This window comes from Cucurbita moschata, unplaced genomic scaffold, assembly GCF_002738365.1.
Source record: "Cucurbita moschata cultivar Rifu unplaced genomic scaffold, Cmos_1.0 Cmo_Scf00040, whole genome shotgun sequence".
Lineage (NCBI taxonomy): Eukaryota > Viridiplantae > Streptophyta > Magnoliopsida > Cucurbitales > Cucurbitaceae > Cucurbita > Cucurbita moschata.
In genome coordinates, this window is record NW_019268556.1 from 1490686 (window position 1) to 1514855 (window position 24170).

General features: G+C 37.1%; 2 protein-coding genes across 5 annotated transcripts; one reads left to right on the forward strand and one right to left on the reverse strand.

Moving 5' to 3' along the window:
• Nucleotides 1-3420: 3420 nt before the first annotated feature.
• On the forward strand, nucleotides 3421-9678 carry LOC111432697 (protein LIKE COV 2-like). Its single transcript, XM_023069627.1, has 7 exons — nucleotides 3421-3615; nucleotides 5040-5092; nucleotides 5178-5287; nucleotides 5990-6157; nucleotides 7465-7562; nucleotides 7694-7817; nucleotides 9335-9678. Exons 1-7 carry the CDS (start codon nucleotides 3511-3513, stop codon nucleotides 9445-9447), a joined length of 771 nt encoding a protein of 256 aa, XP_022925395.1. The 5' UTR covers nucleotides 3421-3510; the 3' UTR covers nucleotides 9448-9678.
• A 2483-nt stretch (nucleotides 9679-12161) lies between these two features.
• Nucleotides 12162-23208, reverse strand: LOC111432692 (polypyrimidine tract-binding protein homolog 3-like). Of its 4 annotated transcripts, XM_023069621.1 has the most exons (16): nucleotides 23101-23180; nucleotides 22542-22604; nucleotides 20105-20176; nucleotides 19934-20010; nucleotides 16494-16575; nucleotides 15476-15599; nucleotides 15104-15168; nucleotides 14964-15013; nucleotides 14839-14880; nucleotides 14697-14748; nucleotides 14554-14614; nucleotides 14424-14437; nucleotides 14050-14157; nucleotides 13821-13964; nucleotides 12590-13000; nucleotides 12162-12351 (listed from the first exon to the last, which is right to left on the reverse strand). In XM_023069621.1, the coding sequence occupies exons 2-15, from the start codon at nucleotides 22596-22598 to the stop codon at nucleotides 12611-12613; spliced, it is 1338 nt and encodes a 445-aa protein (XP_022925389.1). In that variant the 5' UTR covers nucleotides 22599-22604; nucleotides 23101-23180; the 3' UTR covers nucleotides 12162-12351; nucleotides 12590-12610. The 4 variants fall into 4 exon arrangements, with proteins under 4 accessions (XP_022925389.1, XP_022925388.1, XP_022925390.1 ...); XM_023069620.1 differs by having other exon boundaries at nucleotides 12166-13000; nucleotides 22542-22607; nucleotides 23123-23208; XM_023069622.1 differs by having other exon boundaries at nucleotides 12166-13000; nucleotides 14554-14611.
• Between the last annotated feature and the right edge of the window lie 962 nt (nucleotides 23209-24170).

The window sequence follows — 24170 nt, forward strand, 5'->3', positions numbered from 1 at the left end:
CATAGATGAGGATGTTTTGCTCGAGCCTAACCAACACATGGAGGCATGAATCACTCAACTCATATATTAGTGATCGGTTCTCAAAATTGTGGATCCTCCTTTAAAACTAAGGTCATGGTCTAAAAAACATGTTTAAAACGACACAACAAAAGACTGAATAAAATAAATAAACGTTTAACTTAAAAACATCATATTCTAGCCTAAGTCTAAAAAAAATAAATACGACTACCCTATGCATGCGTCATGGTCTCAAGTTGCGATGTTGTCGTTAGTCGTACAGGAATGTCTTATCTTAACCTAAAATAGAAGTAACACATGGCTTGAGTATTTAAAGAAATACTCAATAAGTGATCCCACTATTAAGAGTTAAATTCAAGAACATGCGAATACAATGACAGGACCTATGATATTAGTCTATTGGTGTACGGGTTTGTACCATCTTGATGGAATAGGGGTATCCCCCAATGCATGAGCACACAATAATGTACGAGGTTCCAATATTTTTTCGTATTCATTATTGTTTAATACAACCCCGCTAACGTTCCGTATATATCATATCTTTTTTCATATCACTTCACATATCATTTATCATATCGTTCATGCATACGTCGGATTTTATTTTATGCTAGTTTGTCGTTTTGCATGTCAATCATATCATTTCATTCAAATTACATAAATATATCATATCATAACATGTCATGCTTCCAAACATAACAATTTTCATCATATACATATCATACGATAACATATCACATCGCAATATATCATATCATAAACATGTCAATTTATCACATATCTCGTACCATAACATATTTCACATCATATATATATTTCTGTCATTCACATGTCGTATCATAATCATATCATATTGTAAACACTTGGTGGTCCCTAACTTAGCCTTAACATTTTTATACATATCATAGTCATATCATTACATGAACGTACCTTAGTCATATCGTTACATGAACGTATCTTATCAAAATCCTATTCATTTCTATCTATACTAATTGTATTCTTTTATCAATCGATTGTGACCATATCGTTTTTATCAATCTCTCATATCCATAGCACTTCGATATATAACCTAACCTTAACGTTTCATGAACATATCTTACTTCTATTGTTACATTACGGTTAGTGCATCCTTCACGTATCCTATCTCAAACATATCATTGAACACACCATACCATAAGTATTATCATACAATTCACATATTATAACATATACATATCATATCATAAGCATATCGATCCATAAACAATTCATACATATCAATATATATGACACGTGCAGAACCACTGGACACGTGTCTACATCAAATATAATCATGCCGATAGTAAAGCTACTTACTTGGATGGCCTTAGCTAAAGTTCTATCTAACTCCAAATTAGCTTGCTTTTGTCTCTCAAATTCGTTCTCACTTATGTCAAAGAGCTTCACACTATTAAAGATGTTCACCGAATTCCTTTAGTAATTCTAATTCTTAAATTTTGTTAAATATTTAACATATTTTTAATCTTTCCATGTAGATTTAATTTAAATTTCTATAAAATTATTGATATCTAATTTCTAACTCAAACCTAAACAATTGCAACCGTCAAAGATCTCAGGTATAATTAGGTGTGATTTTCTAAAAATGAACAATTTAATATATACCTTAACTAATATCTCTTCGTATAAATTTGAGTCGACCTCTAAATCTGTCTTTAAAACGGTTAAGGCCATTAGTTTTTCTCAAATCTGACGTTCTTATTGTTTTTTTGTTTCTTTTTCTAGGAACTTGGTATTCTCAGATAACATGTTGAGGAGAGAGAATTGGGGAAAGGGATGAGAAGTTAGTCGAGAGAGACTGAGAAGGGTTGTTTTTTATTATTATTATTATTATTTATTATTTATTATTTTTCTTTTTTTTTTAACGTAATCTTTTTTTATAATTATTTTTATTTGTTTATTTATATTTTTTTTTGGGTTATTACTCAGTATTCTTTGCTATGTCGAGAGAACACTCCACTTTGGTCTTACATTTCGTCCATCCACTATTCTTAGTGCGCTAGTGGCTTATTCGAATGTTAATTGGGCTTGTTGTCCCGATACTCGTCGTTCTACATTGTCTCACGCTCCAGCTATGAATCTAAGTATCGTGCTCTTGCTACGGCTGCTACTGAACTTCTTTGGGTTACGCATCTCTTGCATGACCTCAAGGTCCCTATTTCACAGCAGTCCTTACTCTTATGTAACAACAAAAGTGCTATTTTTTTTAGCACTAATCATGTTTCTCACAAGCGGGCCAAACATGTTGAACTAGATTATCATTTCCTTCGGAAACTTGTTATCGTTGGCAAACTTCGCACACATTATGTATCTTCCCATCTCCAAGTTGCTGACATCTTCACAAAAAGTGTCTCTCGATCTCTCTTTTAATTTTTCATATCCAAACTTCACGTTCATTCAAATCCGACGCTCAGCTTACGGGGGGTGTTAAGAATATTTAACCTTGAATTATGGTTTACCATATGTATCATGTTTAATCGTTTATTATAGACAAATATCTAGATATTTGCTTTCCTTTACTGTCATATTTGCCCTTTTATTATAGCGAACCATTTATTATTTTTTTCATTTATTGTTTTTCCTTATCATTGTTAATTTACTGTAATTCTCTGTTTTGTAAATGATTATAAACACTATTCATTTTCTCTCCGGTAAAGGTCTCGAAAATAGCTTTACCTCGTTTAATAAATGAGCTGTACTCAACGAACCTGCAAGTCGTCCTAAGATAAAAGTTGATACGTGAAGGAAGTGACTAGTCGCTTCTGGCCAAACTTCTATTCGACCAACCACTACATAAATAAAGAGATCCATATACCAGTCATGAGCGATGCATTGTATCTTCCATAATAGGTCCCATTCTTCTACCCTTTCTCGGGAGTCACGGATGGAAGTGATTTAACTAGAACGGAGAGGATTGAGTACAGAGATGCAATGAAAATGATCCGGGTGTGAATCGGGTACTCGCCGATTAGGCCTCCAAGTCCTCTTCGTCCCCAATTTACCTCTTCAAGTAATTAAAAGATTGAATGCATGTTGGTTTCTCTGCCTCTAATGGACAGGGATCAGAAAGAATTCAGTTTAGGTGTGGGATACCGTTAGCTGCAACTGAAAGAATGACTCGTATGGAATTTTTTTGAGTTTGGTCACGGGAGACAACGTCTCGAGATAATCGATGCCTTAAGTTTGTGTGAGCCATGTAGGAAGTCGTCAGCTAGGGCGAAACTGAGCCACTAGTAGAGTAGCGAACGAGGCATACTATACTTATACTAGAAAATTTAAAAACATAAAAAAAAATAATAATAATAATAATAATAAATAATATATATATATATATAAATGCCGCACTGAGCAGTTATCGACGCAAACAGCCAAAGACTCAATTCTCAAATTCAAAGAGAAAAAATTCAACGAAACGAGCATCGGGAGAAAAGCAGGAGTTTCGACCTTAGTCTTCCTTCAATGGTAGATAATAGAGAATCCACTTCCGTTCCGATGATCGAATCTGATCCCGACGATGATACTCCGAAGTCCCCTCCAACTTCTCCCAATTCATCCACTCGCAAGGTATTCCACTCCGTTTTTTAGAGGTTTTACTCGTCTTTTATCATCTAGCGAATCTTTTTCTGTTGATTATATCGATTCTGTGTGTTTCTTCTTTATCGAAGCTATTCTAGGTTTCATTCTAGCTGAAATTGTACTTTTAGTTGAAGGATTAATAGAGAAGGAAGAGGAATTAGTCTGTGATTGGCGATGGGTACTTAGGGTGGATTCTCTTCTCCGCGTGATTATATCTTCAGGAGCAATATTTTACTTGTTTAAATACTACAGAAAAGGGAAGCTGTTTACTGATATATGAGTCATATGCTATAGAAAAGTTTGGAAGAAAATGGTGAACTTAAAATCGCTTTTGAAGGTTTTCCTAATCCCTCTTTTCTTGAAAATCTGGTGAAAGTTTCTTCTATGAAGCTTTCAGTGAATTTATTGATCATGCCCCTCTCATTGAAATATCCCTTATGAATTGGTGTTTCTCATAGCCTCGTGTAAGAAACTTGGCAGTGCATTCCTTTACTGATATATTACGTATCTTCAATGTATTCCAAAGGTCAATTGTGACCAGAATTGTGAGATTCCACGTCGGTTGGAGAGGAGAAGGAAGCACTCTTTATAAGGGTGTGGAAATCTCTCCCTAGTAGACATGTTTTAAAAACCTTGAGGGGAAGCCCGAAAGGGAAAGCCCAAAGAGGACAATATCTGCTAGCGGTGGGCTTGAGCCATTACAAATGGCTTAACGACCTAGCCCAAACCCACTTAGATGAAGCTGCAAGGCGTACAAAGCCAGACACGGGGCGATGTGCCAGCGAGGAAGCTAAGTCCTAAAGGGGGTGGAAACAAGGCAGTATGCCAGCAAGGACGCTAGCCCACATTGATTGGGGGAAACAAGTGCCAGGGTCGATGGACCTGGGGGGGGTTGTTGTGAGATCCCACGTCAGTTGGAGAGGAGAACGAAGTATTCTTTATAAGGGTGTGAAAATCTTCTCCCTAGCAGATGCGTTTTAAAAACCTTGAGGGGAAGCCCGAAAAAAAAAACCCAAAAGAGGACAATATCTACTAGTGGTGGGCTTAGGCTTAAGCTTAGGCTGTTACAATAATTTTGCGGAATCTTGAAAATTTTCTTTTGAAATGGGGCTGTTGCTTGTTTTAATTTGAGAATATGTGGCTTCAACATCCAAGCCTCTTTCAAACTCTGAAACAATGTGGTGTATTTGAAGTTACAACCCTAGTGACAGAAGTCAGCTTAGGAAAGGTGAAACGCAAAACTGGCCTCTGTTTTTTGGCCATTTCTTGGTGCTAGAGAGTACTGGGAGGGTTATCTCATAATCCACCCAGCATTTCATGTTTTCCAGCTAAATAAACTATTTTATGGATTATGAGTATCCTTAAAAAGAAATTGGTATTTCAACCATGTCAGTTATTGGGTCTTTTTTCAGGCTTGCTATGCTGTTCTCCAGAGTTGGGTCTCAAAGAAGTTCATGACTGGATGGTACTGTTTATCTGCTATTGTTTAGATCAATTTCTACGTCTTCCATTCCAACTATACTAGATTTTGATAAATGATGGAATTGCAGTGTGGTTCTGTTTCCTGTTGCCATTACATTCTTCACCACATGGTGGTTTATCACATTTGTCGATAGCTTCTTTAGCCCGTTATATGCCAGACTTGGAATAAACATATTTGGTATGACTCTTATGATCCAGATTCATTGTTCTTGGTTAAGTTCCGATGCTTTGGAAAATATTTTTATGGACTTCGTACGTTTACTGACTCTCTGTTCCGTTCCATTCCATTCTCGTCATTTTATTTTCAATAGAAGATATAGCTTTAGATTTATCCATTATGTGAGATCCCACATCAGTTGGGGAGGAGAACGAAACACCCTTTATAAAGGTGTGGAAAGCGGAAAGCTTTCCCTAGCAGACACGTTTTGAAAACCTTGAGGGGAAGCCCGTAAGGGAAAGCCCAAAGAAGACAATATCTGCTGACGGTGGGATTGAGCTGTTACAAATGGTATCAGAGCCAGATATCAGGCGATGTGCCAACAAGGAGGCTAGGCCCCGAAGTGGATTGGGGTGTCCCACATCTATTGGAGAAAGGAATGAGTGTCAGCGAGGACGCTGGCCCCAAAGGGGGTGGATTGTGAGATCCCACATCGGTTGGTGAGGAGAACGAAACACTTTTTATAAGGGTGTGGAAACCTTTCCCTAGCAGACGAGTTTTAAAAACCTTGAGGGGAAGCCCGAAAGGGAAAGCCCAAAAAGGACAATATCTGCTAGAAGTGGGTTCGGGCCGTTACACCTTCTTTTCATTTGTAGATCACTAACTTCTTCATTTTCTTACGATTATGATATATGCATATTTCATAAATGATTTTTGTTGCAGGTCTTGGATTTGTTTCGTCGTTGATATTTATACTTTTTGTTGGTTTATTTGCTTCGTCGTGGACGGGTTCCACTGTTTTTTGGCTAGGAGAATGGTTCATAAAAAAGATGCCCTTTGTAAAGCACATTTATTCAGCTTCCAAACAAATTAGTGCAGCCATTTCTCCAGGTACCTCATGTGCTTTCGTTTGTTGATGTATCTTTGAATCTCTTGTTTTCCTATTTTATAGATTGATATTAAGTGCGTTAATCTTGTTTTAAGTTACTGATAAATGGGGGATCTATAGTGTTGTTAGTTCATGTTCAATTAATCTTCATCAATTTTTTTCATCCTAATATTGTTACATATGATGAAATTTCTTCTGATGTATGTATACTCAATAGGATGGTTTATATTAGTTTAAAAGTTTCATCTTTTTACTTTGATGGTGATTTAACTTGATAATATCCTGGGAGGTCCTGAATTCTAATGGAGATCCCGCATCGGTTGGAGAGATGAATGAAGCATTCTTTATAAGGGTATAGAAACCTCTCCCTAGCAGACACGTTTTACAAGTCTTGAGGGGAAGCCCATAAGGGTAAGCCCAAAGAGGACAATATCTGCGAGCGATAGACTTAGGTTGTTTCAAATGGTATCAGAGCCAGACACTGGGCGATGTGCCTACGAGAGGGGAACAAAGCATTCTTTATAAGGGTGTGGAAACCTCTCCCTAGCAAACGCGTTTTAAAAACTTTGAGGGTAAGCCTGGAAGGGAAAGCCCAAAAAAAAAAAAATATTTGCTAGCAGCGGGCTTGGGTTGTTACATGTAATCTTCCAGATTTATATTTTATGGTAATTTGGTTGAAATTTGGTCAATAGTAAGTAGATGGAATGAGTTTGTCAAGCCATTGTGGTCACCATCCTACGAGTTACCTCGGAAACCAAATATAGTAGGGTTATGTGATTATGGTTACCTATTCGATTGGTTAATTCTTATCGGTATCATTTTCTTTTAGAAGCTACTTCATGTTTGGTGAGATCCCACCTCGATTAGAGAAAGAAACGGGTGCCAACGAGGACGTTGGGCTCCAAGGTGGGTGGATTGTGAGATCTCACATCGATTGGAGAAAGAAACGAGTGCCAGCGAGGATGCTGGACCTCAAAGAATGGTGGATTGTGAGATCCCACATCGGTTGGGGAGGAGAACGAAGCATTCTTTATAAGGGTCTGGAAATCTCCCCCCTAGCATACGCATTTTTAAAACTTTGAGGGAAAACCCAAAGAAAGCAATATCTGCTAGCGGTGGGCTTGAGCTATTGCATGTTTTCTTGCTATTGCAAGGCCTCGGTACATTAATATCGTTGTCAAAATCTAGTATAAATGTAAATTTTTTGTCTTGGTGATTGCTTTTTTCTAATTGTTTGGGTAAAAATGACAGCATTATGAGGTATAACTAGTTAACGGATCTCGTTCTATCTTTTATTCCTTTTGCACAGACCAAAGTACCACAGCATTCAAGGAAGTAGCCATTATACGGCATCCTAGAATTGGTGAATATGCAATTGGTTTTATTACCTCATCCGTTGTCCTTCAGGTATTTTGTCTGTCCAATCGGTTAATTTCATAATGGTTCTTCCAGTTCATCATAGGTGTTGCAGTCCTGTGATTGTAACTTAGATGTATTGACTTGGTTATGCCTTAAGTAAATTTTGAATGATAACGCAGATGAATGGATATGAAGAGTTATGCAGTGTTTATGTTCCCACGAATCATCTATATATCGGTGACGTTTTTCTTATTAATTCTGAAGATATCATACGACCAAATTTATCGATCCGAGAAGCCATAGGTCAGTGTTTTCTTTTGATAAAATTCAATAAGATGTTCTTTCTCAGGTTGATGGCTTTATTTACATGTGGTTTAGAGCGAATAATTAGGACTTTTTATTTGTTCTTGATTTTAGAACTCATGATTACTTCAACCTCCTCCTCTGGAATTAGAATGGAGGAGGATCTATTGAGATGACGAATTATTTACTTGACCTTATTCCATTGATCTTATTCCATTCACCCAAATTGTAGCGGCGGAATATGTAATAGTTCAAGTTCACTACTAGCAGATATTGTCTTCTTTGGACTTTCTCTTTCGAGTTTACCCTTAAGGTTTTAAAATGCGTCTGCTAGGGTGAGGTTTCCACACCTTTTATAGAATGTTTTGTTCCCCTCTTCAACTAATATGGATCTCACAATTCTCTCCCTTTGGGGCCCAACGTCCTTGCTGACACTCGTTCCTCTCTCTAATCAATGTGGGACCTCACAATTACACCGGATGGTGTGCCAATGAGGACGTTGGGCCTTGAAGGGGGGTGGATTGTGAGATCCACATCGGTTTGAGAGGGAAACAAAGCATCCTTTAAAGGGTGTGGAAACCTCTCCCTAGCATATGCGTTTTAAAACCTTGAGAGGAAGCTCGGAAAGGAAAGCTCAAAGAAGAAATATCTACTAGTGGTGGACTTTGGTTATTATAGAAGAAGCTTCTCAGCCCCAAAATGTTCAGCCCTCCCATTCTCCTTCGGTTGCCCATTTTCTCGTCCCCATATTCAAATGTTTTCTTAAAAAAAGATGGACCACAGTAAAGAACTTGGGAGAAAACAAATATAATTTCAAAAACCAGAAGTTTACCAAATGAAGCTTACCTTTTTAATTTTCAAAATTTTTAAATAGGTTTGAAAACACTTTTAGAAACTAGAGAACAAACTATAAGAACATATGAGTGGTTGGGTAGGTTTACTTACTTTTCAAAATCAAAAAAGCTAAAAGTAAAATAGTTAATTGGATGAGAACTTATCAATTCGGTCGTTGTGGTCGGACTCTATTATAGATTTCTGACCATATTCTCCATAGGGTCCTCTTATCTCTTCCTTCTCCGAGCTCGGGTTATGGAAGAAGGAACCAAGAAGAAAGTATTAGCAACAACAGGTTTTATTACAGGATAGCTCATGATGTTCATATCGATCTATTATGCGCTTCTGCATCTAGCATTGGGTAGACCTCATACAATAACTGTCCTATCTCCACCGTATCTTTTGTTCATAACTAGATGCTAAAGGGTAATGCCAGTAGAGACTATTTCTCGTGAATTATCCGGGAAGGATCGGCATTTAGGATGGGAGAAAAATATAATGGTAGTTCAGTCATGAGCGTGCTCAAGATTATATTAGTTCCACTAAAACTGAAGGAATTGAATGATGTTCAATTCGATGCATGCTCCATTATGTTCTTGAGATCTTTATTGGGTTATATCTGCATCTTCAATGCACAGCTCTCTCCATTTTGTTATAATGAGGCCTTTATTTGCATAATGCAGAAATCATTGTTTCAGTAGGAATGACAATGCCACAGGTGATATCTCCTGTTGAAAGACAAAGGATTCCACGTCAAAATAATATGATCCCGTTGAATAGAATGGCTTCCATTTGAAAGCTTACACGGTATGATTTATAGCATTTACTGACTAATCTTAATCTTAACTTGTAACTCTGCACATAACTTAACTTCTTACGTTAGAGGATCTTCGAAACTCGGTATGTAAATTCAATAAATCAGTCTAATCTACTGTATACGGAACAGAAAACATCCAATCTTGTCAGTTCTTTGCTGTTCATTTGATGCCTAAATAAATTACACAAAGAATAGAGTCATTGGCTTTCATATTCTCACCTTTCATAGATGGAGGGCTTCTTGATTTCTTTCATCTTTGGTCAATGCCAAATAATTGTGTTGATAGTTCGGTAAACTCCAAAGAAGAAAAGAAAAAATAAAACTGTGGTGCTCATATTTTCATTCTTCTTAGAGAGGTAACGCTATAGAAACAAGGGCGGACTTAATGCTCTCGTTCTTATCGAAAAGTAGCACCCGCAGATGAAAGAGTGGACGAGCTCCTCCTATTCGGACCATGGTATGGTATGCATGAAGTAGAGATAGTTACAAAGTTGTGACATGAAAATTAGAATAATTTCTTTGGATTATTATGCATTTTAATTTTGTTTCGATGGGTGAATTCAAATATCAAATCAATAGTTGGAAAAAAGCCATTTACTCGCAATGGCAACGGAACAGTGATTGTGCAGTACTTGTTCTAATCTAGCGAACAAGTCAGCCATGTGAGATCCGGATTTCGTGGATAGTATTAGCGTATGCTCGAACCTTGGATCACGTTTGCGAGAAATGCTTTAAAAAATAATTTTAGAGAAAGTAATGTTATAAATAAAAGCGAATAAATAACAACCACGGCTTTGTTAGCATATAACTTGGGTAGGAAGAATTGACAATTAGTCACATTCCCTATAATTCGTTCGGGGGGATTTTAACCCCGGCGAGTGTAGACATGATCTTACATGAAATGAAGTAAAAAGGGTTTGGAACAAGCATGTGATATGGACAATACATCCTGGATAAGCATAATTGAGACATTCAACATTCGCTAGAAAGTGTTCATGTCAGTGTAGTTTATGACATCTGCAAATGACCCATATCTTCACTTCAATAGATAATGAATAATTCCATAAAATTATCACATTACCTATCTTCCATAAACTGGAATTTACATAACAATAAAACTTTTAAGTCAGCAGCACTTCTCGTTACGACGTATTGCCCTTACCTTTACCTAAAAACATTTTGAAAAAGTTGAATATTTAAAAAAGATATTAAGTAAATAACCTCGTATTGGGATTGGATACGTATACATGCCCAACAAAAAAAATCACAAGCTACCCATCATCACATCGAAAAGTAGCCAATGAAAAATGCTATTTAGTATCACGAGTACTTAACCCATTATAGCAATTTTAAAGATCAAAACCTAAGACTCATTAACAAACTAAGATCAAATTGCATATAATTGTCTAGTCAAATATATATCTTCTCCGTTGACCGTTGACAGGTTCATATAGAAATATTACATATTTTGTAATATAATTTTACAGTTGATGGGTTCATATAGAAATATTACATATTTTGTAATATAATTTTATACAAACTCATTATGTATGGTACCTCCAAATTGATGGTTTAGACCAATCTGTTTGTAACTATCAAAAACTCGTCGTATCAATAGTGTTGTTAGTATAAAACACCTAACCTGCTCCTTTCATAATCAAATAATTATGATGTTGGTTTATGACATAATTTCATTACCAATATAATTTATTGTATAATAATCTCAATTCATGATGTTGTCAAATAACTCAACTAACGAAGAAATATATCTGAAATTACGAGGTCCGATATTGAAAACTTTCACTCCCACCATTGTTCGTGACTAAATAAACCAAATAACCAAATTTACTTGCGATATATTAAATTTTTAATAGCTTTTTCAAAATTATTAATATGAAATATTTTATCAAAATTATGTCATCCAAACTTACATTTAGTTCTTAAATTGAGATGGAAACCTCATTTCCCTTTAAGAAAATGCACTGTTCATCTGTACTGTGTGGACTACATTTCAAGCCTTTGAAAAGTTCCTCCAAAGAGGTATTGAACCAATCATGGATACCGACTGACTACACAATACAACCATTTTTCCTTTCCAACGCCTCAAAGTTAAAAGAGCTAAACTCGAAGGCTAAATAGTTCAACTTCTCCATCACGGGTCCTTTCGACATAACATTCTCGGCCGCTCAAGAGTCAAAAGCCTATAGGAACCCGACTACCTCCCTCTTGATATTTATACACAATATCTTAAAGTAGTAAAGTGACCTTTTGGTACAACATTCTCGACCGTTCAAGAGTCAATAGTCTATAGGAACCAGTCTCTCTCTCTCTCTTGATACTTATATGCAATATCTTAAAGTAGCAGAGTAGCTACTCGTAGTTCCTCTCTTGTTAGTATACTCATGCAACAACACCTACAACAGCTCATAACGACTGTAGCCTACAACAGCTCATAGCTACTGTATGCATGGGTGTAACGACTTATACCTAACATATTCATATCAAATACAGGAAGAAAGAGAGCTACAAAGGGAAAGTAGGATAGAGAGGGAGTACGAAGGTGGGAGATAGTGAAAGAGGATAAAGAGGTAGGGAGGGAGAGAGAGAGAGAGAGAGAGAGAGAGGGAGATATCATTTAACAGCTATTTCTTTATCTGTGAAGGCTAAGGTAAGGAGAAAGGAATGGATAAAACTATGTGAAAGATAAAGTGTTCAACAATAAATTAGGCAGAAGAGATGAAGAGTACTATGAACTAAAATTACAACAGCCAATGGCCTGATTTGCCAGAAATTACAACACATCATATACATACCTCCTAACAAAGAGATCCTCAACTCAGAAAAGGCAGGTTAGCTTCCCCTTTTTCTTCCTGTTCTTCAAAACTGATAAGATAAAACGAAATTCAACTCCGTCGTGAAGTCGTCTCGACAATAATTTCGGTTAGCACAAGAGAAAGAAGAGAAGAGAAGAAGTATTGAGTCAACAACAAAGCAGAAGTACAATCCCACCAAAAGTCCAAAGACAAAGTTAACTGTTACAAGAAATAAGACAGTATGCGCCATATCATCTCCATTTTTAAAATCCTCAACACCAATTAAGCATTAAGAATTCATCACTTACGCGTTTAATGCCGTTGTTAACTCATATACTCTGCAGCTGGGAAAACGAAATGCGAATGATCGACCCACTAAGCGAACTAGCGTGCTTGCAAACAAGAGCTTCAGTGGCCTGCTCTTCAGTGTCAAACATGATGAGTGCCTGTTTCTTCCCGTTCATCTCAAAGAGCTTGGTGTTGATGATCGGCCCGTGCTCCTCGAGGAGATTCACTATTTCTTCTTCAGTCACTTCCTGGGATAACGATGAAATGTGAATCATCTTTGTCGGGGAGCAGCAGTAGCGGTAGTTCTTTGCAGCATTTCGGTTAAAACGATTAAGATTTGAGTTAGCATATTCATGAGTGTCAGCCCCTTGTGTAATGTTAGGATGCTTTGAGAAGTTGACCTCCAATCTTTTGCCAAACAACATTGCTCCCTATACAAAAATGTGAAATACTGTTAGGCATTTGTCACCAAAGAAACCAAAAGCCCTTTAACAAAACTAAAGCTTCTATAGACTTCAATAGAAAAACTGCATAAACCACTATACCAATATATTTGGCATGTTTTAGGCTTTTGGGTCTCATTGGAACTTATCTCGATACCAAAATAGGTGAATCTCTTTGGATAGGATATAACACCTCAATCCCACCGCTAGCAGATATTGTCCTCTTCGGGCTTCCCCTCAAGGTTTTCAAAACGTGTCTACTAGGGAGAGGTTTCCACGCCCTTATAAAGAAAGGTTCGTTCTCCTCCCTGACCAATGTGGGATCTCACAATCCACCCCCTTCAGAGCCCAGCGACCTTACTAGCACACCGCCTCGTGTTCTCCCCCCCTTCAGGGCTCAGCCTCCTCGCTACCACATCACCTAGTGTCTGACTCTAATACCATTTGTAAAGGCTCAAGCCCACTGCTAGCAGATATTGTCTTTTTTGGGCTCTCTTCCGTGCTTCCCCTCGAGGTTTTTAAAAAGCTTCTACTAGGGAGAGATTTCTAGACACTTACAAAGAATGTTTCGTTCTCCTCTTTAACCGATGTGGGATCTCATATAGGAGATACCAAAATAGGTGATCACATGTTCAAATTCCTATTATGTAACTTCTTCCTCAATATTTCTGCTTTTGGCTTGCAACTTAAGCTAAAGGCCTCGTGTATATAACGAGTTAAACATTGTCACAACTCCGTTATAAAAGATAAAAAATAAATCTTTAGAAAATAAACCCCAATGCATGAGAGAAGTGTAATAACACCGAACCTTCAAAAAGTGCACAGCTAATTCTGCCTGGAACCCATCTCCCATCTGAACGAGTGCATGATCAGGTTTATTCCGGAGAAGCTTAATTCTTGCAATGTTACCGTATATGGAGAAAAGGTTAAAAAGCTTGTCTTCATCTATTCTCTGTAAAAGAAATTAACGGTGGCGTCAAACATGAAAATATAAACTTGAGAAAGAGTTTAACAAAGAATAAAAAATTATTACTCACATCAGGATTCAGATTGGACACGAGGACTGTACACCTGTCGTTAGTCCCGCTAACACCAGGTGGCAAACCTCCTCCAAATGCAGCAGCAACAGCAGCCGCATTGGCCATCTAAAAGTCAAGTAAAAAAGACACATTATGAACATCAACAATAACACCCAATTCTGTAGACAAATTTCTAGATCTTAAATTAATTTAAGAATTCCCTGATGTGATCAACCATATTCATCAAAGGATCTTGTGGAAAGTCCAATCAATATAGTGTATGATTAATATATTATTCCAAAAGGAATAATTCCTGATACTCAATGAATGATCTAATAGTAGCTTATATTCTTCTATCATCTCAACCATAGTTTGACAGGAACAATGCACACCTGTGGAAAACCAACTGAAACCAAAGAAAAAGAAGAAAGAAAATGTAAGTATATGGTTTTCCTGAAAGAAAAAAAAGCATAAATACATGATCTGATATTATATATCAATTATGATAGAAAACTCCAGCACCTGGTCCTGCTCCAGATGCTTGAAGTGCATACATGCCTCCCGCATCACCATATCCAGGCTGCTGCACATCCAGATAAGAAAATTAAGGTTTCCCAAACGAGAAGGGCAAAGATAATAAGAATTTAATGTACAGTGGTACATACTTGAGATGACCGGCCTTTTGGTTCAGAAGGCAGGCTAGGATTTGTGAAATCCCTGGACCGATATCAAGAAGAAATATTCATACAAATATAATCCAAGATGCAAAAGGGAGAGAACTTATTGAGGGTTAATTTTGCTACAAACCTTGAACGTTCATTGTTGTAGTTCACCTGTAACTCGTCAAGACTGCACAATGAAACCCATAATCTATAATTATCAAGTAAAGATGGAAAAAATCAGAAGCATATCATGGTTGGTATAGAACCCACTTGGAGAACTGAATGTCAAGCTGACAGCAACCATCATATATATTGCGCCCCTACAAAGAGTAGCAAAAGTGTCCATCTTTCAAGTGAATAAACCAGGATCAAGTTCGAAGTGACTGGTCGAACAGAAAGTAGAGGCTTACCTGTAGTGCAGTCCTAGCGGAAATAGCACATTGGCGAGTTTGATACTGAATGAGAGCCTGAAAACCTACATAAATGCAATAAAGATATTCATGCACAAGTCTAAAGACTCACTAAAAAATAAAAATAAAAAAACGCTTCAAGTAAAAAGCAACAACGTATTTAGCAACAAGTTTTATATGAAAGGCTTAATTTTGATTTGAGGACCCAATGCTTGCAGGTGCAAAATGAGTTAAAAAAATTAAAAAAATAAACGACCAACTCGAGAAGGGAAAAAAGAAAGACAAACAACTCCAATAGAACAGAATTTCAACATATCCATGCATAAAAGTGATGATATGAGAAAGGGGGAAGAAGAGAGAACTTAATCTAACCAGCTGACTTCTGAAATGTCACGATCTTCTCCACAAATCCATGTGGGAAAAACACTTGATGCAGCACTTCCACTGTAATGGGATATAGCATGTGATGGATTGTGACTAAGAGTATTCGATTTGGCTGCTCCAGAGAGTGACCAAGAGTATTCACATGGAGAAGGACGAGAGAAGGAAATAAATTGAGAAGAAAAAGAGATCCAAAAATATTATGCATGTTTTTTCTTAAATTATAGAGTACCAGCAATCTGACAAAGACACACAGCTAGGCGTCGGGTAATGGTTACTGATTAGAAGTATAGTAGATACATTATCACTAATACCAAAAGCTTTTGCTATTTAATTAAAGTGAACTTAATCAACTCTTTCCTTTATTCCACTAGTTTCACACGGGGGCTCATTAACGAGCCCGACAAGTCTCAAGCTGTCAACAAGTATTTCACATGGGGAGGAAAAAACAATAGTGCATGTGTATGAAATTAGTATCACCATATCTGATTAGGTTCCATTTAAATTACATCATTACTATAGAGAACAATCAATATTCAGAATTCAAAAATATAAAATGGAAAGGATGCTTACGGTCAGACAAAGTCTTCAACAAAAATTTTGACATTTGTTCCAAGAAATGCACATAAATTATCAGAATAACCATACAATTAAAGAATATACCAACTTACGAGGAATATTTCATTAAAATATCATACATTTCAGATAAAAAAATGGAGGGAAAGACGGCAAAAATAGTTGTCCTAAAATATGTATAGTATACCATTCTGTTAGAAGGAAGAGAGATTCCAGCATGATAAAAGGCTGAAAAATAAAAATCTATCGAGCTTTCACAAATGTGAAAAACTTAAAGTGGTATCACGAGTACTGACTGTTCAACACAAAAACTATGCGTTAACTCATTACATTGCATATTTATCGAGGTCCATTCCTGCCTCAAGTCATTTCCGAGTTTCCATTATGATAACTAAGCATTTTCCTTTTAAAAGTCAGGTAAATAGTTACAAACCTCATCTCCTCGTCCTTGAGCATTCTGATCAGCAGTAGTAAGTTCTTGATGTGATGAAAACTGGACATAAACATTCCTCCCCCTGAAGAAAGGACAGAAAAGAGTTGAAACATCAGATGCCTCATTTAAAATTAAATTTGGAGGGAAAAAATGATAGTACTCACTTTATCTACAAGAGTAAGAAAAATAGACATTGCAATGGGACGATGCTTGAAGAGATTCCTAATTCTATTGACTCGTGATCTAAGCACTTACCGAAAGAGCACCCCCTCTATCCCACAGTCCCCCTAAATATTAGCTGAGAATATCTCTTATTCCAGTACTCTTAGAATAAGCCCTACATACGTCAGTATCCTAACTACTTCACAGATGCACACGCACCATGCACCCTCTCCCTGTTCACTGTATACTTCCACAATCAGAGAGTGTAATTACCCTGCCCCTAAAGAGCCACCTCGTAGGAAGCTGAAAGTTAGGACACATGCTACCAAATTGCATCTTAGTTGAAGCATTCTCCCAAGTTGTGTCGTAGATGAAACATCTTCCCGACAAATCAAAATTTTGAGGGTTCTCAAGTTCCCAATGGCAGTTCACAGCCCCAACACTTCGGCAGGTTGAACACAGAATCATATCAGATGTGAACTGGTTGCTTCAAGCGTCTCCCTAAACCCTCAATCCCACATATCATTTAGCAACAAGAAATTGGTAGTTGTATAAAATATTTCCAATTAGATTAAAATATTAGTCATCATCTCGTGTTATATTTGGATCCTTTCCTTTTATACTTTGTATCCTTAGTTGGGATTTCTCTTATATTATATTTGGATCATCTCTGGAAGAAGAAAAATATTTTCTCTCCACAAATGACTAGGTATCATACACTTCTTCCTTCTTTAAACAACTAATTCAACACATTTCACAGTTTCATTCAGAAAAATGAAAGAATATACAAGGCATACAAAAGCCACTGAGCCCCCAACACAAAAAAAGAGAGTTTGACCCTATGTATAGAAAATGACAGAAGACCAAAAGAAAAAGAACAAACTCATAATGACAAAACAATTAGTGATTGATGCCCTCAAAGAACCATTCATTCTGGCCACTTCCCAAACTTTGTCACTCGATCTCTCACCTCCCTGAAATTCATATAATTCCACTCGATCCAAATACACTATAAAAAAGCAAAGTGAGTTTTCCACACAACTCGACCCTCTTCCCAGAAGGGAGAACACAAAATCACTTCCTCAATGGACTATACCATCTCAATTCCAAACCCAACAACCCCCAAAAGCTCTCAACAAGCACTCCAAAGGTGGTGAGCAAACTAGCACTCCCAGAATAAATGAACCAGATTCAGATCCTCCTCATGCCTCCCATAGAGAGTGCAACATTGCGGGAACAAAACATAGGAAGAGTGTCTTCGCATGCGATTCGTATCTCTCCCATGTAAAACCAGCCATATAAACACCTTAACCTTCTAGAAAGACTAGAAAGAGAATATACCGGGGGCAATAAGGGAAGGAGAAAGGGAGGACAACAAGTGGAAAAGGAAAGGCAAAGAGAAACCTTAGAAGGATGGTGGGACCAGAATCTAAGATCCGTTCTCTAGGAAAGACAAGCTTGCCACGTCCAGCGCCTCTACAAAAAAAGGGTGCTAAAACTCTAAAGAGATGGAAGAAAAAGGGTCTAGGGAAGGCAACATAGAGGCGAGAGAATGCAACCTCTTATTTAAGAGGTGATACAATCTTGGAAACAAAGCGCAAGAAGGCTCATCCCACACCCAGTGGCCCTCCCAAGAGTAAACCTTCGAGCCTTTTCCAATAGAGCAAGGGATACTTTCACCATACTAAAAAGGATGAGGGTCATATCTACTCACAATCGTTGTATACCACAGAATGTTAAGCTCCATGAAGAAGCGCCACAACCACTTAGCCAAAAAGGTCTTGTTTCGAAGTTCAAGACTCCTAATGCCTAGACCTCCCGACTCCATAAGCTTCAACACCACCTCCACTTAACCAAGTGGACCCTCCCCCTTCATTCGTCCCCTTCAACAAAACGTTTCTCATACCTCTCTCAATTTTCTCACTAACCCCAACTAAAATTTTGAAGAGAGACATGAAATAACTTGGAAACTCGTTTGGCACCAATGGAATAAGGGTAAGCATTCTCCCTTTAGAGAAGAATACCTTCGTCTAAGCAGATAATCGCTTTTAAACCTTTTCCACCACAAGATCCCGAAAAGCCTCACACTTTAGGTTACTACCTAAGGCAACCCCAATTAAAAAGAAGGGAATTGACCCACCTCACAACCCAGTAAAGAAGCCTAGATAGAACCTTACCTTGGAGGGGCAACCGTTTAAGCCAATAATAGAATTCTTTCCTCGATTAAGTTCAAGGCTAGACATCACTTCAAAGAAAGACAAAAACCTATTAAGATTAACTAAGGCCTTTTCCTGACCTAAACAAAAAAATAATGTTGTCGGCAAACTAAAGAAGGATGAACTAACTCCCTGAACATCTTAAACCTTTCAATTCCACTAGGACATCGACCACTAAAAGGAGGGGGAAAAAAATCAACAAAGGACCTCGTTGTTCGAGTCCCCTCATGGAAAAGATCGTACTCCTTAACTTCCCATTGACAAATATAAACAAAATTAACAGACCTAATATAATTTCACATCCAAGCCCTCCAGTTGTACCGAATTGGTATCTAATCTTGTTTTCATCCTTTTTTAAGAAAATAGAGATTTTCATTGATGAAATGAAAATTTATAACAAGAGTACCAACATATTAACACGACCCAAAATTGATGAAATTACACAACTCTGAACCCAATAAACTTGAGAAAACACTAACTGAAGGAGAAAAAACTACCATGAACTTTCCAGACAACAACAGTCTAACTTTAGTCATTGCAACTTCTCCAAAAAAAATAAGAATAAAATTACAAATAAATAATAAACAAAATCCTTGCAACTTCAGGAACAGATCAAATGACAGCATCAAAACTTGGAACCAAGACTTCAACTTCTGAAACATCAAATCTCGCTACCATCTTGTTAATTAAACCACTACCTAGAACAATATAACTCTGGTAGGGTAACACAATAGAGAACTTTTGTTGCTTACTAGAGCGAGCAAGATACAGAGTCAAGCGGTGAGTGAAGAGATTCAAGGGATCCTAGACTTTCCTCTGAGGTGAGATCTAAGCAACTCCCTTCTCTACCATAGTCCTTCCTAAACACTAGCTAAGATCGCACACTTACTTGAGCACTGTCAGTTACAAAATTATAATAGGACCCACATATTTTGTCATCCTAACTATTTAACAGTTGCACTCTCCACTCTTCATGCTATATACCATTGCAAACTATGGTAATGCTAACAATAAAAAAGGGCCAATTAAATTCACAGGGATAAATTTTAACGACATAAATACCTAATGCTAGGTTGAACATTTGCAAAGAACTGCAAAGCATTAACTGCTGAGGGAACATCTTGCATCTGGATAAGAGCCTGAATTCATGACATGACAAAACAATGATTATTCCACATTAGCTCACATATAGAACAACCTCAAACATGCCACTGTATCAAAGTGAAGTCAAACCTGATTTTTAGCACGAAGCATCACAAGCTTGGTTATGACACCAAATGGCTGGAATAGCTGAAGCAAATCGTTCTGCATGGATGTAAAAGAGTACGGATTCAGAGAAAAATCAGGAAATATGGGACGTTCAAAAGATACACACATTAAGTCGTCAATAACACAAATAAAAGTTGAAGTGAAGATATCACACTATAGAACCACCCTTCAATAGAGTTTGAAATACCCCCTTTGGTGAACCAAAATTAAAGATAAGAAAATATTTGTGGGAATATTTGTTTTGCAAGAATGAAAATATAATCATCCTGAGATTGCAACAGTGCTATTGCATTTATTTCATAAATGCAGACAAAAGTTTCCCACTGGCTTCCCAAGATTTACAGACTCATTGAAGATAAATGCACCAAGTATGCATTGGGGAACTCGGGCTAAAGTAGTACAAATGAGGTGGTCGGGGGATCGACCCTTCTACGCACATTACCTCGTTATCATTTATCCTCGATAAGGAACTACTTGGTGGCATATGTGTTGCCTAATTCTTGTTTCCCTCCTCTCATTGATAGGGGAATTTTGTTGTAGTCCGAAGAGAAAGGATGCTTAAATTTGGAGTTTTGTCCTTCATATGACTTCTCTAGCAAATATTTCTATCACCACCTAATCAATCTTTTTCCCTCAAGTATTGTCTAGGTGAAAATTTCAAAAAAAAAGGTTCATTCTCAAGTGGTGTCTAGGTGAAATTTTCAAAAAAAAAAAAAAAGGTTGATTTTTTGTGTGAGAGGTTTTCCACAGAACGGTCAACACCTAGGATAGCATTTCGAGAGTTGTGCAAATTGAAAGGGTTGTTGTGTTGTATTCTTTGTAGATGAATGGCTGAGGACATTAATTATACTCTTTGGAGTTGTGATTTAGCCCATGTTATTTGGAGTTGCTTCTTCAAGGAATTTGGCTTGAACCTAAATAGACATAAGAGTTGCAGAGTGATGATCAAGGAGTTTCTTCTTCGCGCTCCTTGTGAGAAGGGAAAAGGAAGATTTTTGTGACAAACTAATGTTCATCATTAGATGGAATCTTTGGGGAAGAGGAATAATAGAGTCCTTAAAGGACTTGAGAGGTCTTGGAGAAACGTTTGGGCTCTTATTATGTACAACATGACTTTGTGAGCTTCGATGGCTAAGTCGTTTGGCAACTAGCCGTTAGGTCTTATATGGCCTAGTTGGAGGCCCTTTCTTTAAGTTGCCTCTTTCTTTTGTGCAGGTTCCTTCTTTATGTTGCCTCTTTCTTTTGTGGGCTCTTTTTCTTCTATGTCCTTGTATTTTTTTTTTCTTTTTTTTCAATAACAATTTGGTTATTTAACAAATAAAAAAGGATGTATAATTAATGTATAACTAGGAGTTGTTTGGTAATTTTGTTTGAATTTATTAATTGTGATAGTTAGTTCTAGATGGTTTAGCAGGCTTAAATGCTCTAGAAATAGAGATATCTCACACTAATATAATTATTCAACATTAGGAATGTTTTGGTGGAGAGTTCTTGATGATTTCTTTCCTTGGCTTCTTAGTTGTATCAATTTTGGTATCAGAGCCCAATTTTCGTGAGGATTGAAGGAAAATAGAGAAACTAGAGAAGCTGGATGGAGATTTTCAAATCAACAAAATAAGTGCCTTCAGAACAACATTCACAACTTCACAATGTTGTGAGCTAGAGGACAGGAATTGATGTAGCATAGTTTGTGTGTAATTAGGAACAGTGTATTTAAAGCTCGAGGCGTGGTACACTAAAGTGCAATAGCCCTCCGGGGTTTAAGCGCTAGGCACCAAAAGAAAGGAGCAGGCTCTTTTTTATAAGGCTTACAATACATTTTTTATATATAAATAGAGAAAAAAAAATGAATATCTTAAACGATATTCATGTGTTTCTTCCTTAGAAGTTAGAAAAAAACTAAAAAAACAGGATAGAAATCGGTCTTTTTCAAACAATGTTATGGGAGTTTGGTAATTTTCTTTGAACTTGCTGATTATGTAAGTTTAGTTCGATTAGCAGGGTTGAATCCTCTAAGGGCCAATCTCTTGCATTACTACACTTTCAAACATTAGTAACGATTCGGATTGAAAGCTCTTGAAGATTTCTCTCCTTTGATGCTTGGTTGCATCATAACATAAATGAAATTCCACTTACAACTTAAAAACTTCTAACACAATCTACAGTGCCCCTAAACTCTAGTACCCATTAAATTGCAATAGTTTCTGTAGTAATAATTGGAGAGAATGGATGTAAAATTATATCAAAAGCAATCATATTTACAAGGTAGCTTAGCAAGTGAAGCATGGACTAGCATGCAGCATGGCAACAGCTCATCTACCAATATACATTTGCAGAGATTATTTTAAATTACAAAGCTATCAATTGAACTTGAGAGGGATAGAGAGAGAGAGATATGAACCTCCGATATTTCATGGCCAACATTCCGGACGTGAATAACCTTTGAGGGTTCAGTCATCCTCAACTGCTTGCAGCAAAAAAAAAAAAAAAAAAAAAAACACCCAAATTAACATTTCCAGAGGCTTACAAGACCAACTCAACCATTCTAAATGAAAGCAAAGAAATTAAGCTTCAATAAGGGTTGGCAATCCCAGTTTTCCAGAGATTAATTTAAATAAACAATTAACAGTGATTGTCCTGCCGCAATGCAGGCTTGAAACCCAAAAACAAAAGAAATTTGACCAATCACAAACCAGAAACCCAAAATCCCAAAATTAGAGAAAACTCAAATCAGAGTACCACAAAGAGTTCATAATTCAATCAATAAACAGTCAATGTTCATACAAAACAAGCAAAAACAGGAGCACCAAAGGTCAAAAAAACCCTAGACTACTTCCTCGAAACAGCAATTCCAGCAAAAATTAAACGAGTAGATGAACAAGAACAAACACTTCATTGTTCTTGTGTTCATAGTATCTTCAAAGTAGCAAGAAATCAAAGCAATGGAAAAGAAGGCTTGCCTGAGAGGAGAGAGAGAGAGAGAGAGGAGAGAGAGAAAAAGAGGCGAAAATGGAAGAGAAGGGAATCAGAGACTCAGAAGCGAAGGAATAGATCGACTGCCTCGCGCATAATACTGCTACCGTTGCCCTATGCTTCGCACCCCACTGGATTTATCGTACACCCTCACCCATATTCCTTTCTGAGGCTAAAATGGTAATTCACCACACATACTTGTAATCCCACATGTGAATTATACTTCTTGTTTTTTTTTTTTACTCTAAATTTATTTTAGTTAGGGTTTCAAAAAATTAATAAATTTCAAATTCTCGAGAAAAGCAAGATTTTAGGGTTTTTTTCCTCGAGCTTAAATGTTACACGTGCGAAATTGTTACTATGTTGTGTCGGTAAAGCAGCTTGGAGGGCCTTTTGCAATTGCTCCAAAATCTAATTTGCTTGTGTCTCCACCGGGAAAAACACACACACAAATGTTAAACGTGTCTCAATCTCTCGGTTTGAAATTTTTGGTGTGCTGAAATGATAGTGGTTTGGAGTGAAGGTGCTAGGAAGAAGGGCTCGAATGAGCGTGTTAGTGTGGTCACGAACTATTTGAAGTGAAGGTAGTAATGTGCTAACAGTGATAACTCATAATGAAGTGCCAATGGTGTATGGTCGATGAATGAAAGTCGACAACAAAGGTTAGGAGGATGTGAGATTCTACACCGGTTGGCGAGGAGAACGAAGCATTCTTTATAAGAGTGTGAAAACCTATCCCTAGTAGAGACGTATTTTAAAAACTTTGAGAAGAAGCTCGAAAAGGAAGCCTACAAAAGACAATATCGGCTAGCGGTGGGCTTAGACTATTATAGAGGAATGGTGCTAGTGTACACGGTGGTGTACTCATAGTGTGAGTGGTGATATATTCATGACGTGGGTAGTGGAATGAAAAACGTGTAGTCTTTGAAGTTTAAAAAATACACTGATTGTAGAATAGGGTTTACGATCGAGAGTTAATAAGTTTGACTTGTTTAAAACCGAACATTAAGCATCAAGTTAGAACGATGGGATGTGGCAGTCATGCATTGAAAGGTTA